The 18,034-nt window shown below is 42.2% G+C and overlaps 1 protein-coding gene across 1 annotated transcript; it reads left to right on the top strand.

Moving 5' to 3' along the window:
• Positions 1 to 1,246: 1,246 nt before the first annotated feature.
• LOC115202793 (photoreceptor cilium actin regulator) lies at positions 1,247 to 11,314 on the top strand. Its single transcript, XM_029766823.1, has 2 exons — positions 1,247 to 4,987; positions 10,816 to 11,314. The coding sequence occupies exons 1-2, from the start codon at positions 1,620 to 1,622 to the stop codon at positions 10,934 to 10,936; spliced, it is 3,489 nt and encodes a 1,162-aa protein (XP_029622683.1). The 5' UTR covers positions 1,247 to 1,619; the 3' UTR covers positions 10,937 to 11,314.
• The last annotated feature ends 6,720 nt before the right edge of the window (positions 11,315 to 18,034 follow it).

Raw genomic sequence — 18,034 nt, 5'->3', positions numbered from 1 at the left:
TGAAGGTATTCTCATGTCACACTCTGATTTTGTCAGGTGCGTCGTAGAAAGTGGACCAAGGCACAGCGGGTATCGTGCTCATCTTCTTTTATTTATATAAGTGAACACTTAAACAAAATAAATCGACGTCAACTAAACGTTCCGTAAGGACTATACGGAAAAACAACTACCCACAAACACAAGAGAAAATAAACCCACTTAAATATGGCCTCCAATTAGAAGCAACGACAACCAGCTGCTTCTAATTGGAGGTTGTTCCCAAAACTAACATAGAAAAACTAGAAAACCCACATAGAAATAGAAAACATAGAACATACACCAAAAACCCCAAAACACACAAAACAAACACCCCCTGCCACGCCCTGACCAAACTACAATAACAAATAACCCCTTTTACTGGTCAGGACGTGACAGATTTGGTGCAAAAATATGATATGGGTGACAAGGGACATTTCTGGAAATATTTACAATTTTGCAAAAATCATCCATGAATAAGCAAGCGAATATACTGGGCTCAATGGGTGGAGAATCACAAAAAAGAATGTAACAAAAAATGTAATTTTATTTAAAATATGAACGGATAAGGTATACAACAGTACAATGACCACACTGTAACATTTACAGTAACAGCCAACAATGTAAACAGGGGAACAAATACAATGAAAGAGATCACTATCAACCTGTGGAACTATGGGATGTTCTCGCTGTCTGACAGCCAACATGATCTCAGCACTCCTGGCAAACTGTTAACTTGAGTGTCAGTATCAAAGATTCAACTTGATGAGTCTAGTATGAAGCAATATTTCCTGGTTATTATCCTTGTGATGAGTAGCCTGATTTTACAAACATACCCAAATATTGATTGCATGTATACTGTGGAATGCATAATGATGTGCATGATCAAAGTCTTTGAGATTGAGTTCAATTGAAAATCCCACAATTTATTCACTTGTAGTATTTGAAATAACAATAAGAATGTAGGAGTTGATTTTGAGCATTCAGTCCATGTTACTTGGTAGTGTATATACGATATCCTTTGGCAGTCCATTGAGTTTGACTGGGACACTAAACAGAGAGATATTGTTGTGTGTTCTATAAAAAGCCACCTGAAAGCAGCCGTGAGTACCTTAATGAGCTTAAGGTCTTAGAAGTGTGTGAGTTTTTCTTTGCTTTAACGTGCCATATGTGCATACTGTGGAGTTCACTAAAAGCCTATCTAATCCTTTCAGCTGCTCGTCCTCTACAAGGTACACAGGGCTGTTGTTCCATAGGACACGCTGTGAGATGTTGACATTATGCAAAGGGAATCAACAGAAAAACATGAAAGCAGGTATGCGGATATGTCATTGTAGCCTATCTATGATAGGCGAGAAAATGGGACACTTGAAATGGATTTGTCCGTTGGATTTGTGGATTTGTCACTGTTTTGTGTTGATTGATGTATTTTTTGTAAGGATATAGAACCTGACAGACTCAATGACTCTGTCGGGGATTGGAGCTATTTGAAAATGACAGCTGCAGCTTGTAGCTAAGGGTCTTGGCTATTATTTTCTTTCATTTGTGGGAGTTTCACCAAGATCTTGTTCACTAAGGATATAAACGTCAATTGAGCAGCTGCAATGGGATGCTCCCCATCTAAAGGTAACAATTTTGTGGCTCATGGCACCTTTATGAGGGACAGGACACTACTACCAGGGGGCAAAGAGAGCACAGGGGAGTCCCAGTCTGATTGTGGAGGGAGTGGAAGCTCCTCCGGAACAGGAGACACTGATGGAGAGACTTGGGAGAGGAGAGATGGGGAAAGGAGACTGGCTGGGCAGACCCAATCTGTTCAGAAGGAAGCACTTTCAACCCCACAGAAAAAGAGACCCTCCCTGACTGAGTTGGTTCCAGAGGGGGTCATGCTGGATAAAAAAGTGGGGACTCAAGAGACAAATAAGACAGGGCAACATGGAAAAGAGAAACAAGGAGACAAGCAAGATATGGCTGACAAAAAGGGTGGACGAAAGCCAAAGAAAAATGGTAAAGGAGTCAAGTCAGCTAAAAAGAAAGAGAAGGAGAAGAAAGCTCCCCTTGTGGAGCAGAAAGTTGACTTTCCGGAACCTTTAGTGAAAGCCCACCAGGCTGCTTATGCCTTTTTAAACCCAAGTATCAGCAAATATGAGATTCTACTGGGGCTACTGGACCAAGCAACCCAGACCCAGGTGTCTGTGCAGCCAATGGTGACCTTCATGGCTATGCGCTACGAGGAAATCAACCGAGGGCTGGAGGAAATGGCAGACGAGGGTGAAAGGCTTCTGAAGGACAATGGGGAGCATCTCGCCTGGCCAAGCCCAATGAAAAACCTATCCAGTTCTCCCCCTCTCAAATCTGGTTCCATCAATGCTGAGCCTCCACCAGATCTCTTGCAGCAGCTACTTCAGTATACCACTCAAAGGATGCGAAATGTGGGCCAGTCTGTGGGTGGCATTGGGGACTCTGCCTTGGAGGAGGCAGCTGAGTACTTTACTTCTGTCTCTGAGCTGCTGGAGGATAAATTAAAAGCCAAGCATGCCGTGGAGACAAGACTGATGCAGTTGCTGACTCGTATTGAGGCTGCCTCACTTCGTAAGCCCGGACCAGAGGACTCTGCATTGTTCAGTGAGGACAGTGGAATTGGGGCTGAAAGCGAGTCACTAGCTGGGTCTGAAAGACGACTCCTTTGTGAAAGCTGTGAGTCCACTGGGTCCAACCGAACCACTTCTTACAGTCCTTTTGGCATTAATGCTAGCCCAGTCCAGCAAGGGGCACCAAGGCAAAAGTTTATTAAGAAAGTGAGCCACAGCAATTCCCTAAACTCCATAGACTCAGTGTGCACCATAATGGATAAAGGATCTGCCTCCTTAGACGATGGTGAGGAGCAGGATGATGATGATGAGGGGGAAGAAGAGGGACAAGGTGGCAGGAAGCGATCTAATGCCTCCTTATCTGATCCTAACCAGCAACATTGTCGCCTAGTACCCAAGCGCATAGAAAATCCTCAAAATGTGGAAATGACCCTGAAAATGAAAGATGCCATAAGTGGTCGGATTCGATTTGTTCCCTCACAACGTGACAGTGCCAAAACTAAACCAACAGACAGCCCCAAGACCAGGTGCCAGTGGACAGAGGGGGGATCACCAAAATGGCCCCAACGAGCAGCCTCTGTACGGAGGGAAATTAAAAAGACCCCTGTTCCTAATGAGCATCGTTCACAGTCTGCAGAATCCGTTCGCAGCAAAGGTGAAGATCAAACACTGATTGAACTAGAGAGGACACAGAAGGATCTTAGTCACAGGCTAGAGAGGATGAGCAAAGGCAGGATGGAGGGGAATACCAAGGCAGGTCTCACTAAACAGAACCCGGGAGATTCTGCGACGTCACCAGCATCCAGTCGTCTATGCCCCACCCTGCAGAAGAACAACAACACTCTTCCAATCCAGGACAATGCAGGGCTTATGAAGCATGACTCCGGGGAACACAAGGCAGGCAAGGACATTGAGGAGGAAAAGAAAAAGAAAGACAAGAAAAACACCAAGGGGCCGTTGAAAGCCACCCCACCTCCTAGCCCTACATTGGGGCCACTGAAAGCCACCCCACCTCCCAGCCCCCCATTGTTACATCGTCCATGCTCAGGACTGTACCGGGGAAGGAATTCTGTCAAAAGGCTGATTGACACCTTCAGCCAGGGGGTGGAAGAGCACAAACAAGAGGCATCCAAAGTGTTGGGGCCTCTCAAAGGGGTACGAAAGTGTGGTGTTCACGTTATGCCTGGAGTAGGTGACATTGAATCCATAATGAGCAGTGGGGTCAGCAGTTGTAGGACATATGATTTGGACCTAGAAAGTCTGCCACCCCCTCCTCTTGAGGTCTTGATGGACAATTCCTTTGAAGGTGCACAGAGCCTTACAGTTAGCAATGTAGATGATGGGATTGCAAGTAGAGGTCGATCCCCTGTTCCCAAGAGGGCTACGGCAGCTCAGAAGATGCGTGCCTCCATGAGTTCTGTGTCAGTCCTACCCAGCAGAGGAATCCTGCCCCAGGGGTCTAGCAGCATGTTTCCTGCCCGGATGGTAAGGCGGGACATTTATGCTAGTTCCAGCATTAGCCACGATGAGCATCAGCTGGAGGTAGACCCTGAGACAGAGGAGGCGGCCACTCTCTACAAGCAAGCTAGAAAAATCATCCACTTGCGGCACTCCTCAGAGTCTCCTATTGAGAAAGGTCAGGCTGTGCCCAGAAGGCCCTCTCCCAATCGAGCAGAATCGGGAGGGAGACAGGGAGATGACAGTCCCTCTGAGACAGTGCCTCCCACTTCAACCATCAGTAGCCAACCACCTGACACCCCGCCTGCATCTAGAATCCGAATGCTGCCTTCCACGCCTTCAACCCCAAGTGGCTTGCATCGAAGATTACCCAGTCCCACCACCTTCAGAAAACAGCCTACGCCCCCATCCACGAACAGCCCTCCAGCCATTCGCAAACTTCCCACCCCACCACCGCTTCAGAGAAGACTTCCAAGCCCACCTGCCCCAAGAAAAGTATTGACCCCAAACTCCAGCTCTTCTGACTCCACACATTCTTTCAAGGCACCCTCACCACCAACGTCCCCAAGGGTACAAAGATGGAAACGTGAGAACAGCAGCAAGGACTCCAGCCCAGGGGCTTCAGCTATCTCTCAGTTGATCAGTAACGCTCGCTCAGTTTTCTGCCCGGCCTCGTCCTCACTGTTTGAGGCCCAGCCTTGCCCCGTACCCTGCCCCCCCCAGGCTTGGGCATCCATCAGTGGTAGTGTTGTCCCGCGTTCCTGGGGAAATCGTGGTAGGCTGCCTATGTCTGTGCGAGGGCCCAAACCTTTCATCCGACGTAGCCACTCGGACAGGAGGCCCAGTCTAAGCCTGCCATCCAGGGCACCCATCGTCTCATTTGCAGAGACTTGTGGGAGTGAGCCAGCCATCAGCATACAAGGGTGAGTGTCAATGTTTCCCTCTGTCTAAATCTCTCTTTCTAAATGCAAGATAATGCAAATTAATTATCTGGCAAATGAAATACATGCCCATGATTAATGATGTTGCAATGTGTATTTGTTTTACAGGGGAAAGCCTCTTGTCACTGTCTTTGTAGTCAACACTCACTCCCCACTGTAGCACAGTATAGGATCACTAAGAAGGAAACGATATGAACCAAGATAATTTACTGTTTTCATAATGTGATTATCATCCTTTAAACAATCATTTGCTTATATTTGTCCTGTTACAAACAAGTGTGTAATGGAAATGTGTTTCTAGCATAACTGAAATATCACATTTACTTAAGTATTCAGACTCTTTACTTAGTACTTTGTTGAAGCACCTTTGACAGCGATTACAGCCTTGAGTCTTCTTGAGTATGACACTACAAACTTGGCACACCTGTATTAGGGGAGGTTTTCCTCTCTACAGATCCCCTCAAGCTCTGTCAGGTTGGATGAGGAGTGTTGATGCACAGCTATTTTCAGGTCTCTCCAGAGATGTTCGATCAGGTTCAAGTCCGGGCTCTGGCTGGGCCACTCAAGGACATTCAGAGACGTGTCCCAAAGCCACTCCTGCGTTGTTTTGGCTGTGTGCTTAGGGTCGTTGTCCTGTTGGAAGGTGAACCTTCGCCCCAGTCTGAGGTCCTGAGCACTCTGTAGCAGGTTTTCATCAAGGATCTCTCTGTATTTTGATCTGTTCATCTTTTCCTCAATCCTGACTAGTCTCTCAGTCCCTGCCACTGAAAAACATCCCCACAGCATGATGCTGCCACCACCATGCTTCACCGTAGAGATGGTGCCAGGTTTCCTCCAGACGTGACGGTGTCATGCAGGCCAAAAGGTTCAATCTTGGTTTCATCAGATCAGAGAATCTTGTTTCCCATAGTCTGAGAGTCCTTTAGTTGCCTTTTGGCAAACTCCAAGAGGGCTGTCATGTGCCTTTTACTGAGGTGTGGCTTCCGTCTGATCACTCTACCATAAAGGCCTGATTGGTGAAGTGCTGCAGAGATAGTTGTCCTTTTGGAAGTTTCTCTCATCTCCACAGAGGAACTCTGGAACTCTGTCAGAGTGACCATGGCCCTTCTCCCCCGATTGCTCAGTTTGGCTTGGCAGCCAACTCTAGGAGGAGACTTGGTGGTTCTAAACTTCTTCCATTTAAGAATGACGGAGGCCACTGTGTTCTTGGGGACCTTCAATGCTGCAGACATTTTTTGGTACCCTTCCCCAGATCTATGCCTCGACACAATACTATCTAGGAGCTCTACGGACAATTCCTTCGACCTCATGTCTGGGTTTTTGCTCTGACATGCACTTTCAACTTTCACTTTTTATTTTTATTAAATGTGCAAACATTTCTAAAAACCTGTTTACGCTTTGTCATTATGTGGTATTGTGTGTAGATTGCTGAGATGATTTACTTTTTCATCCATTTTAGAATAAGACTGTAGCGTAACAAAATGTGGTAAAAGTCAAGGCGACTGAATACTTTCCAAAGGCATGGTAAATGCTTGACCTCTGAAGTTAAAGTCGTACTCCAGTCTCCTTTTCACCTCATTTAACACCTGATTTAATTCACAAAAGGCAATGTAGGGCTAGGAGGTGGGGTGGCTTTCTATTGCCCCAATGTAGAGCTAGGAGGTGGGGTGGCTTTCAATGGCCCCTTGTCTTTGTTATTTAACTGTGTAAAAAAAGTGCCATGTACAGTATGTAAAATGTAACACAAATCCTGTAAAAACAAAAATGTAAAAAACAAGTTAATTTTCTCCCTGAATTGGCAAAAAAAAGGCAAATGACATCACAAATTCTCATCAGACCAAGTCCCTGAATGACCTACTCTTTGAAGTTTGCAGTTGTGTCTAAAAAAAATTATTTTGCTCAAAACATGTTTTTTTTATCCTTTAATGTGTGTACTTTACTGTATACTTGGGATATCACTTTTCAACAGGAAAAGTTCAAAAATCACTGAAGGACGTCTTTAATCTTGAGCGTCTCATCCCGTTAGCGGGATCATTTTCCAGCGAAAAACTCCTAGCGACATTAGCATAACGAAATTCAATATTTATTTTTTTTCAAATATAGGACTGTCTCATATCATTTTATAGATACACCTCTCTTGAATCGACCCTCGTCGTCCGATTTCAAAAAGGTTTTACAGGAAAAGCACAACATTAGATTATGTTAGAGGAGTACATGGTAAAAGTAGCATCATTTGAATTTTCCGACCAAGCACATGCATCACATATAACCAAAAAACAGCTAAATGCAGCACTAACCTTTTACAAACTTCATCAGATGACACACCTAGGACATCATGTTACACACAGCATGCATTCTTTTGTTCAATAAAGGTCATATTTCTATATAAAAACAGCATTTTACATCGGCACCTGACGTTGACTAACTATTTTCCCATAAAATGCGTCCCGGGAAACAGTGCTACAATTTCATAAATTACTATTCGAAAACGATTTTTTTATTTTATATTGTCTATCTAAGATTTATAGATGAATATCTCTTGAAAACACCTGTCATAACAGATTTTAAATTAACTTTACAGGGTAATCACACTTTGAGATAAAAGGGGATGCGATACTCAGAAAATGAGCTAGAAAGCCTAGCTCGGCGCCATCTTGGATCAATCGCAAATCACATCTGATCTTGTATAATATTGTCAATAATCCCTCACCTTTAGTTGTCTTCATCAGAAAGCACTTCCAGGAATCCCAGGTCCACGACAAATGTATTTTCGGTCGAAAAAGTCCATCCTTTATGTTCCATTAGCTTGCTGTTGTTAGCGCGTCCGAAGGCTGTATCCAAATGTTGATACGGGCGCGGGACTTAGGTTACGAAAAATATTTTTTTTCCCTCCTTTAGGTTCGTTCAAACATGTCAAACGTTGTTTAACCTCTTTGGTATAGGGGGCAGTATTGAGAATTTTGGAAAAAATATGTTCCCATTTTTAACTGCCTCCTACACCAACTCAGAAGCTAGAATATGCATATTATTGTTCAGGTTTGGATAGAAAACACTCTGAATTTTCTAAAACTGTTTGAATGGTGTCTGTGAGTATAACAGAACTCCTATGGCAGGCAAAAACCTGACAAGGCTTCAAGCAGGAAGTACCCTGTCTGACAAGGAGTCGTGCGTCTTACCTCTTTTTATTGAAAAGTAAGGATCTTAGCTGTAACGTGACAATTCCCAGGGCTCCAATAGGCTCTCAGAGCCCGCGAAATAACTGAAGGTTTACGAGGGAACCTCAGGTTGAAATATATTATCGCCTTTTGTAAGTGGATGCTCGGAGGACCTTTCAATGATGCGCGTGCATGAGTCGCTTCTGAGGAGAAATTTTATTCGGCTGTTTAGGCTCAATGCATACTCCCGGTCGGAATATTAACACTTCTCTATGACATAAATGGCATAAAAATTGGTTTTAAACAGCGGTTGACATGCTTCGAAGTACGGTAATGGAATATTTAGACATTTTTGACACGCCAATGCGCCATGCGCAACACCGCGAAGAAGCATTCTAGAACTCACGAACAAAACGTCGCTGTTGGAACATAACGATGGATTATTTGGGACCAAACCAACATTTGTTATTGAAGTAGAAGTCCTGGCAGTGTATTCTGATGAAGAACAAGCAAGGTAAGAACATTTGTCTTATAGGAAATGTGATTTTGGTGGAGGCTGACCTGGGTGGGTATCTAAATAGCTAGCCCTGTAATGCCGGGCTATGTACTTAGATTATTGCAAAATGTGCTTCATCCGAAAAGCTATTTTAAAATCGGACATATCGAGTGCATAGAGGGGTAATGTATCTATAATTCTTAAAATAATTGTTATGCTTTTTGTGAACGTTTATCGTGAGTAATTTAGCAAACTGTTAGTAAATTCACCGGAAGTTTGCGGTGGTTATGCTTTTTCTGAACGTCACATGCTAATGTAAAAAGCTGGTTTTTGATATAAATATGAACTTGATTGAACAGACATGCATGTATTGTATAACACAATGTCCTAGGTGTGTCATCTGATGAAGATTATAAAAGGTTAGTGCTGCATTTAGCTGTGGTTTGGGTTTATGTGACATGATATGCTAGCTTGAAAAATGGGTGTCTGATTTTTTCTGGCTGGGTACTCTGCTGACATAATCTAATGTTTTGCTTTCGTTGTAAAGCCTTTTTGAAATCGGACAGTGGGGTTAGATTAACGAGATTCTTGTCTTTAAATAGCTGTGAAATAGTCATATGTTTGAGAAATTGAAGTTATAGCATTTCTAATGATTCAAAAATCGCGCCACTGGATTTCAGTGGCTGTTACGTAGGTGGGACGAGTTCGTCCCACATGTACTAGAGAGGATAACATTAATCTTCAGGGCCTGTTTCAACAAGAGAGCCAATAAGATTCGAGTGGGACGATTTCATTGTGTTTCAAAACGTTTCCAAAGGTGGGGGTAGACACGGCCGCCGACGTCACAATGCTGATGGCCCTCCTACTGTGACCAATTGCCACATCGTCTCCTTCACTGAGTTTCGACAGTAGAAGCCTCAAAACACTTTGTAAAGCCTGGGGACATCTAGTGGAAGCACTAGAAAGTGCTCAATGATCGATTTTTCAAGGTTGTGAATTACAGGCAAGGCTGTGAAGTCGAGTCCACAATTCAGAATCCCACTTCCTGTTTCAATCGGTCTCGGGGTTTTGACTGCCATACGAGTTCTGTTATACTCACAGACACCATTCAAACAGTTTTAGAAACTTTAGGGTGTTTTCTATCCATATAAAATAAGTATATGCATGTCCTAGATTCTGAGTTTGATTAGTAAGCCGTTGAAAATGGGAACGAATTTTTTCCAAAATGCACTGTGGCGCCCCCTGTGGTAGGATATCCTCAAGAGGACAGCTAATTGTGGGCATGTTAAAGAAGTTCAAAGATTTCCACTTCAGATTTTAACCTTTATTATTTTATCTCATACCTGAAGTTGAAAATATGATTAGAGGAAGTATTTAATCATTGCAATGGTATTTCAAAGTGCAGCCTTGACTCTTTTTGTGAATTCAGTCTGATTCAGAAAATAATAGAGGGCTAATTTAATGGATTAACACACTATGAGCACATCATTATTTCATTTTCTTGACTCCTACTGGTTTCGTTGAGCTATGAGAAGAAATTATGCTTGAAGATTATATATAACCATTATTGTCACTTGAGTTCAATGACCAATATGGGCGTCAAAATTACAAGACAGTGGAAAACTACTTCAGGTCACGTAAATCCTCAACTATTGGAAAATCAAAACATTGTAAAAAATTACCCCCAAGTGCAGTGTTTTCTGTAAGGCTTGAAGTTGTAAAAAAAAAAATGTCTGCTTGAAAGATAAAGAGAGGGTGAGAGGACAGGGTGAAATGGGGTCAAGGAGAGGAGATAGGGGAGCTTTGTATTAAAAATGGAAGAGCCGTAAGGAGATCACAGCAGATACAAATCTGATGCTAAATATAAAATAGCATTACAAAATAATTCAAGTACCCTGACCGTGCCATTTTTAATTACAATGTAATTTACTGTATTTCTGTGTTTTTTATTCTGATCTTGCCACTGGGAAATCATAACACTGGGTTTTTGTGCCATCTATTTGTCTCCATGTAGACTGTGGTGGGCAAAACTAGCTAATCACTTATGCATTACCTCTCTATGACTCACAGTAGCTTATTTTAGCCGGTGCTAACTAGTTGCTGACACGCCTGTCCCATTTCTCTAATCCTCAAACCACTTCTTCACTTTACTCCCATAGGCTGGAGGACGAGCCAAGCAGAGATGACGAGTCGTGGGACAGCAAATCAGATTTCAGAGGGAATGCCCACTCTGCTTCGCACCCGGACCTGTGCATCGTGGGTCAGGGCCTTACATTGTGAATAAGGGGGCTGGTTGGTAGAAGACCAAGTTGGATTACGGATAAAACAGAGGATTTGAGATTTTATTTACACTGGGAAGAGAGGGAGTGCTAATTCAAGAAAGCTTATTTTCCACTACCTTTTATTTCCTTTCTCAGACATTTTTTCTATTACGTTATTTTCTTTTCGATGCAGTTTGTGTGTCCATACGTGTGTTTGTATGTGTATGTGCGTGCAAAATAAAAATACAATATAAAAAAAGAAAATCTACTTATTATTGCTTTTCCCAGAACATTTCAGTCACATTCACATATTCAGAAAACAATTGTGTGGCAGATATCTTACTTAGCTATCATAAAAATTTGGGACAATTATTTTTAATCCTAAAAGAAGGCCAATAAAATTAAGCAGAAGCTGTGGATCTGTATATGAAACCATTCTGTCCTGTCTCCCTGGATACCTTTTCCCCAGAGCTGAAGATCCAAATCAAGTTTTGTGCATGTGTTTCTATACCTCTACTTTACACACACATTTTTGTGGTCATCATCCCTTAACATTTCTCACTGTTAATCATGAATGATAATTCTTCAAGTTTTACCATTGACAAGTCCATGCAGCGTCTGCATGCCAACTATTTGATCTCAATCAGTTTTATTGGTATATGCATTTATACTGAACAAAAATATAAATGCTACATGTAAAGTGTTGGTCCCATTTTCATGAGCTGAAATAAAAGATGCCAGAAATTTTCCATACACACAAAAAGCTTATTTCTCTCAGATTTTGTGCACACATTTCTTTACATCCCTGTTAGTGAGCATTTCTCTTTTGAATCCATCCACCTGACAGGTGTGGCATATCAAAAAGCTGATTCAATAGCATGATCATTACACAGGTGCACCTTGTGCTGGGGACAATAAACGGCCACTCTAAAATACGCATTTTTTTCACACAACACAATGCCAAAGATGTCTCAAGATTTGAGGGAGCGTGCAATTGGCAAGCTGACTGCAGCAATGTCCACCAGAGCTGTTGCCAGATAATTTCATGTTAATTTCTCTACCATAAGCGTTGTTTTAGAGAATTTGGCAGTACTTCCAACCGGCCTCACAAACGCAAACCACGTGTAACCACGCCAGCCCGGGACCTACACATCTGGCTTCTTCGTCTGAGACCAGCCACCTGGACAGCTGATGAAACTGTGGGTTTGCACAACCAGAGAAATTCTGCACAAACTCTCAAAAAACCTCTAAGGGAAGCTCATCTGTGTGCTCATTGTCCTCCCCAGGGTCTTGACCTGACTGCAGTTCGGCGACGTCGTCTTCAGTGGGGTACCGCTAGTCATCATTATTATAATCACCATCTCAATCATTATCACCATACCATCATAGACTTATTCTTCTGTATCTGAGACTCATCTGACACTACCTTAGACATGGCAGTCTGCAACTCAATACACTGCCCCTGCATGGTGTTCATTGTCCCCTGCATGTGGTTAATCGAATGCTTAACATCGTTCAGCAGGATCTGAATCTCAAGCCTGCAAGAAATCAGGTGGTTCAACATACTGAGATGACGAGAGGCTTCAGACCATGCCCATTTGACCATCTTTAGGATTCTTTCTCACTTAACACCAATCATATTAGGAATGTAACTTTGTGCAGAAGATGTTACTATAGTGTTATTTAGAAGAAAAAAAGTGTACTTTGTCAAGTGCCAAAAGGATGACGGGATGTCTCCCTGCTCCAGTGAGCTCTGCTGGCAGGTCTTGCTCACTGTTGGAGGAACGGGAGCCAAATTAGAGGAAAAATATCTATGGTTGTTCAGCAATGAAACATTCATGGCATAATGGGGATTGTCCTTCTCTGTGAAAAGAATAACAGCTGGGGTTTACTTTCACACTTTTAGATAATGTAATACAATCTTTAAACCTATCAGAAGTGTAGTGCTTACCTCCATGAAAATATTGGTCCATGTTATTTATGGCTGCATTGTCCCAATGTTGACCAGTAGTTCCAACTTGTGATGAGAAGGTCTTGATGAAATGATCAGGTCAACATTTTGTTAGTGTAACGCCCTGGCCATAGAGAGGGGTTTTTGTTATTTATTTTGGTTAGGCCAGGGTGTTACATTGGGTGGGCGTTCTATGTTATTTTTCTAGGTTGGTTTGTTTCGTTGATTTTGGCCGTGTGGCTTCCAATCAGGCACAGCTGTAGTTTGTTGTTGCTGATTGGGAGTCACACATAAGTAGCCTGTTTTTCCTTTGGGTTTTTGTGGGTGAATATTTCTGTCTAGTGCTTTCTGTTCCTGAGTTTTTCCCGACAGGACTGTTTTGCTATCTTTAGTTTATTTTTGATTAGTGTTTTCCTTTTTTCATTAAATATGAAGATGAACACACATCCTCCGCTGCACCTTGGTTTTATTATGACGACAGCCCTTACAGTTAGACATTTCAGAGATAGCATTAACAATTGTACATGAGACAGTGCTTCCAGATATTGAGGTATCTTCCTTCTGAGGTATGTAAAAAAATCTGGTGTGTGAGTACTCACATGAAAGGTATCCATGATTCTAGATTAAGCCAATCATGTATGTGATTACCATCCTATAGGTGAGCAATGGAATGATTGCTACACAGCTTTCAGGCGACTTTATGTCTTGGGCCTGGATGAATCATTGAAATACAAGTAATATTGTGAATTTGTGATGCAGAATTGCATTGTAATTTGGAATATTCCATCAAAGTTATTTGTTTTGACAGTCAAAACAACTAACTCTTACGATTAATCACTTGACTTGAGTAACTTGAGTTGACAGAAGTAGGAACTTTATATTCTGACCTAGACACTGACTTGTGCAATGCCTAATGCATAATCTATGCATGTTATTGGCTCATCATAGTATATAGCCGAGGGTCTCATAGTCCATAAACAGCATTGGCCATTGGACTGCTCAGTCAAAACAACTAACTTTTACGATTAATCACTTGACTGGAGTAACTTGAGTTCGGAACTAAAACATTACAAGTAGGCTATAGCTTGACGCATTTCCTTACCTTGGACAAGCGTATCCAAAAGGCCTATCCAGTCGTGCGTGAAGATACTGTAATGACCTGACTAGATCATAAAGGAACAATTGTCCAGACAGAGGATGGAGTTAACGAATGGACGGTTTATTAACCCAACTTAACACAGGCTACTGTTTGGCCGTAGCCCACGCCAAATACCCTACAAACCAACCGTGACCTTCTCTTGTGAAGCCCACACGTAAGAGAGAGAACAATGGCTAAACCCGGTGTTAACTTCCAATGCTCCCTGCCCAACCCCCCTCCACGCTACTCTGCCAACCACCAGGCTAACCGGTATCAGAACATTCCAGGCATTCCCGTGATTGGCAGATGGCAGGTTGATTGCCATGACCCCGCGAACACTGGTAAGTATGACACAACCCACTAATAGCCTAACACATAACCCACAGCTGCCTGTGCGGGTCGCTACAATACCTTTAGGCAGATAAAAGTGCGGTACAGGTTGAGACACGCTCGGTAATGTGAATCTGTAACACTGATATAAAAGCACGTTTTCATTTATAATTTACACTGTAGAATGACCTGCAAGCCAATCAGAATCTAGTTTTAAACAATACCGTGGGTTCCATGGAACGTCACAAACATATTAGGCCACTTGCGTCACAGATTACAGTCACTGAACATGGGTTTAATAGCTATATTGGCTATATGTACAGTATATGCAATATAAAGCAAGAGTGAAGGACATTTGCAAGACAATAGGAGGAGCAAAATGTTGTTGCAGGTTCTCTGGATGTAGTGCACCGCCTGGGTAGGCTGAGAGATGGGGAAAACAACCAGCCACCACGACCAGTGATCATGAGATTCATCTCCAGGACAGCGAGGGATATGACATGGAAAAGTGCAAAGAAAAATGACTATTTAAAGAAGAACAACCTGAGGATCAAGGAGGATCTGACAGCATTTGACAAAGAAGCTCGGAATCGTCTGTGGCCGATGATTGAGAGAGCAAGGAAGGAAGGGAAAAATGTATACTTTGCCAGAGCTAAGGCTTTTGTTAAAACCTGTTGGGGCTAGGGGGCAGTATTTGCACGGCCGGATAAAAAACGTACCCGATTTAAACTGGTTACTACTCTTGCCCAGAAACGAGAATATGCATATAATTAGTAGATTTGGATAGATAACACTCTAAAGTTTCTAAAACTGTTTGAATGGTGTCTGTGAGTATAACAGAACTCATATGGCAGGCCAAAACCTGAGAAGATTCCATATAGGAAGTGCCCTGTCTGACAATTTGTTCTCCTTCATTGGCATCTCTATCAAAAATACAGCATCTCTGCTGTAACGTGACATTTTCTAAGGCTTCCATTGGCTCTCAGAAGGCGCCAGAACGTGGAATGACGTCTCTCCAGTCTCTGGGCGAAAAACAGCAGGAGTTTTTGTGAGTGGTCAGGCTGAGAACAGTTCATGTGAATTCTCCATGTTTTTATTTCTCTCTTTAAACGAATACAACGTCGCCCGGTTGGAATATTATTGCTATTTTATGAGAAAAGTCGCATAAAAATTGATTTTAAACTGTGTATAAATGCTTTGAAGTACGGTAATGGAATATTTTGGAATTTTTTGTTACGAAATGCGCTCGCGCGTCACCCTTCTGATAGTTACCTGAACGCATGAACAAAACGGAGCTATTTCAATATAACTATGGATTATTTCGAACCAAAACAACATTTGTTGTTGAAGTAGAAGTCCTGGGAGTGCATTCTGACGAAGAACAGCAAAGGTAATCCAATTTTTCTTATAGTAAATCTGAGTTTGGTGAAGGCTGTGGTGGCTAATTTCTGCATTACCAAATGAGGAGAGTTAAACACACCAGTCCGAGTTAACTTCTTGGGGCTATGTGGGACGTTAGCGTGCCACCCGTGGCGCACCCTATCAACTGCAGGTGCATTTCAAGAGCGGCAAATTTGAAACCAAGTAAATGTCAAAATTCAAATTTCTCAAACATACAACTAACTTACAGCCTTTGAAAGATAAACATCTTCTTAATCTAACCACGTTGTCCGATTTCAAAAAGGTTTTACGGGGAAAGCATAAAGTTAGGTTATGTTAGGAGAGTACATTGATAATAGCTGTGTGTAATGCATTGTCGATTCAAAGACAGGCGTCACCAAAACCATAAAATCAGCTAAAATTATGCACTAACCTTTTACAATCTCCATCAGATGACACTCCTAGGACATTATGTTAGACAATGCATGCATTTTTAGTTCTATAAAGTTCATATTTATATCTAAAAACAGCGTTTTACTATGGCGTTGATGTTCAGGAAATCGTTTCCCTCCAATACCGGCAGTCAAGTCATGACAACAAAATAATTAATTAATATTAGAAAACATTGGTAAAATATTATATTGTCATTCAAAGAATTATAGATTTACATCTCTTGAACGCAATGGACTTGCCAGATTTAAAATTAACCTTACTGGGAAATCACACTTTGCAATAATCTGAGCACTGCGCCCAGAAAAATACGCATTGCGATACAGACTAACCGCCATGTTGGAGAGATCTAAAATCGAAAATATTATGTAAATAATCCATTACCTTTGATTCTCTTCATCAGATGTCACTTCCAAAGAATCCCAGGTCCATAACGAATGTAGTTTTGTTCAAAAAAGCTCATCATTTATGTCCAAAAACCTCTGTGTTGTTAGCACATGATCTAAGCCAGCCGGACTTCACTTCACATCACGAACGGAAAAAATATATTTACGTTCGTTCAAACATGTCAAACGTTGTATCGCATAAATCATTAGGGCCTTTTTTAACCAGAACATGAATAAAATTCAAGGCGGACCATTGGGTTCTCTTTTAAAACGTTATAGAATGAGAGTACCCACCATCAACTCGCGCGCAAGGTGTCTAATGGGCCATCACAGTTCCAAGGCTCTTATTCGGTCAGATCTCACTGTAGAAGACTCAAAACACTTTGTAAAGGCTGGGGACATCTTGTGGAAGCAATAGGAAGTGCCAAAACATTCCTCACCCCCTTTGTTTTTCAATGGTATAGGCTTTAAGTCAATTCAACACATCAGGTATCCACTTCCTGTCAGAATCTGTCTCAGGGTTTTGCCTGTCAAATGAGTTATGTTATACTCACAGACACCATTCAAACAGTTTTTGAAACTTTAGGGTGTTTTCTATCCATATATAATAAGTATATGCATATTGTAGTTACTGGGTAGGATTAGTAACCAGATTAAATCGGGTACATTTTTTTATCCAGCCGTGAAAATACTGCCCCCTATACCCTAACAGGTTAACTACATCTTTAATAATTAAGATACTTTTGCAAAAGCACTTGACCCCCAATAATGCACTCTCTCGAATGAACCATTGAATGAGGTGACAACACCTTCAATACAAAGAGCTTTTATACCCACGGTCCACCCCTCTCTACGTACATGACAAACCACAGATACATAGAATGGGTCATAAGGTTAAGTTTTGTTTGACAGATATCCATAAAACACAGCAGGCAGTAACTGCTATCTCAACAGGGTTCATTGTATAGCCCAGTATCTGGTCCCCCTAGAACCGTCCCTCCCTGGTACGGTATTGAACAAAAACACCATTTCATCCAATGGCATATGTCAATTGTCAACTCTAGATACTCCCATCTCAAGCAAACCCCCTCTTGACCCCACTCCTGGACAGTGGGGAAGCTCACTTCCCCCTCACTGGGGAAGTGAGCCTCTAGGCCATATATTATCACAGGATAAGTGCGAGATCTAAGAGAGGACATACAAGGGTCCAGTTACTGCCATAAACCTCCCCACAATAAAGAAAAGGAGGGAGTGACTTGCTCACAGACATTGTGGAGACAAGTCATTGGTTCCCCATTAATCACGCCATCCCTTCACATGGTTTAAGAATAGGTAAAGACACATTCACATAAAAAAGACAAGTCTGATCTCTCCCCTCTCTGGGCCCCAAGTGACTGAGCCCGAGCTAAGGGAAACATGCAAATGAAAGACACCAGAGTCCAAAGGACACTTTCTAATGACAAGTATCTCACATAAGCATAT

This window comes from Salmo trutta, chromosome 12 (assembly GCF_901001165.1).
Source record: "Salmo trutta chromosome 12, fSalTru1.1, whole genome shotgun sequence".
In the NCBI taxonomy this organism is placed as follows: Eukaryota; Metazoa; Chordata; class Actinopteri; order Salmoniformes; family Salmonidae; genus Salmo; species Salmo trutta.
The sequence above is the reverse complement of the archived record's forward strand: the minus strand, read 5'-3'. Positions and strand labels throughout refer to the sequence as shown.

Bases quoted from the DNA above. Each gene is read 5' to 3' on its own strand.
- LOC115202793 (XM_029766823.1), top strand. From the start codon at position 1,620: ATGGGATGCTCCCCATCTAAAGGTAACAATTTTGTGGCTCATGGCACC. The intron at 4,988-10,815 runs GTGAGTGTCAAT...TTACTCCCATAG, and splicing joins CCAGCCATCAGCATACAAGG to GCTGGAGGACGAGCCAAGCA.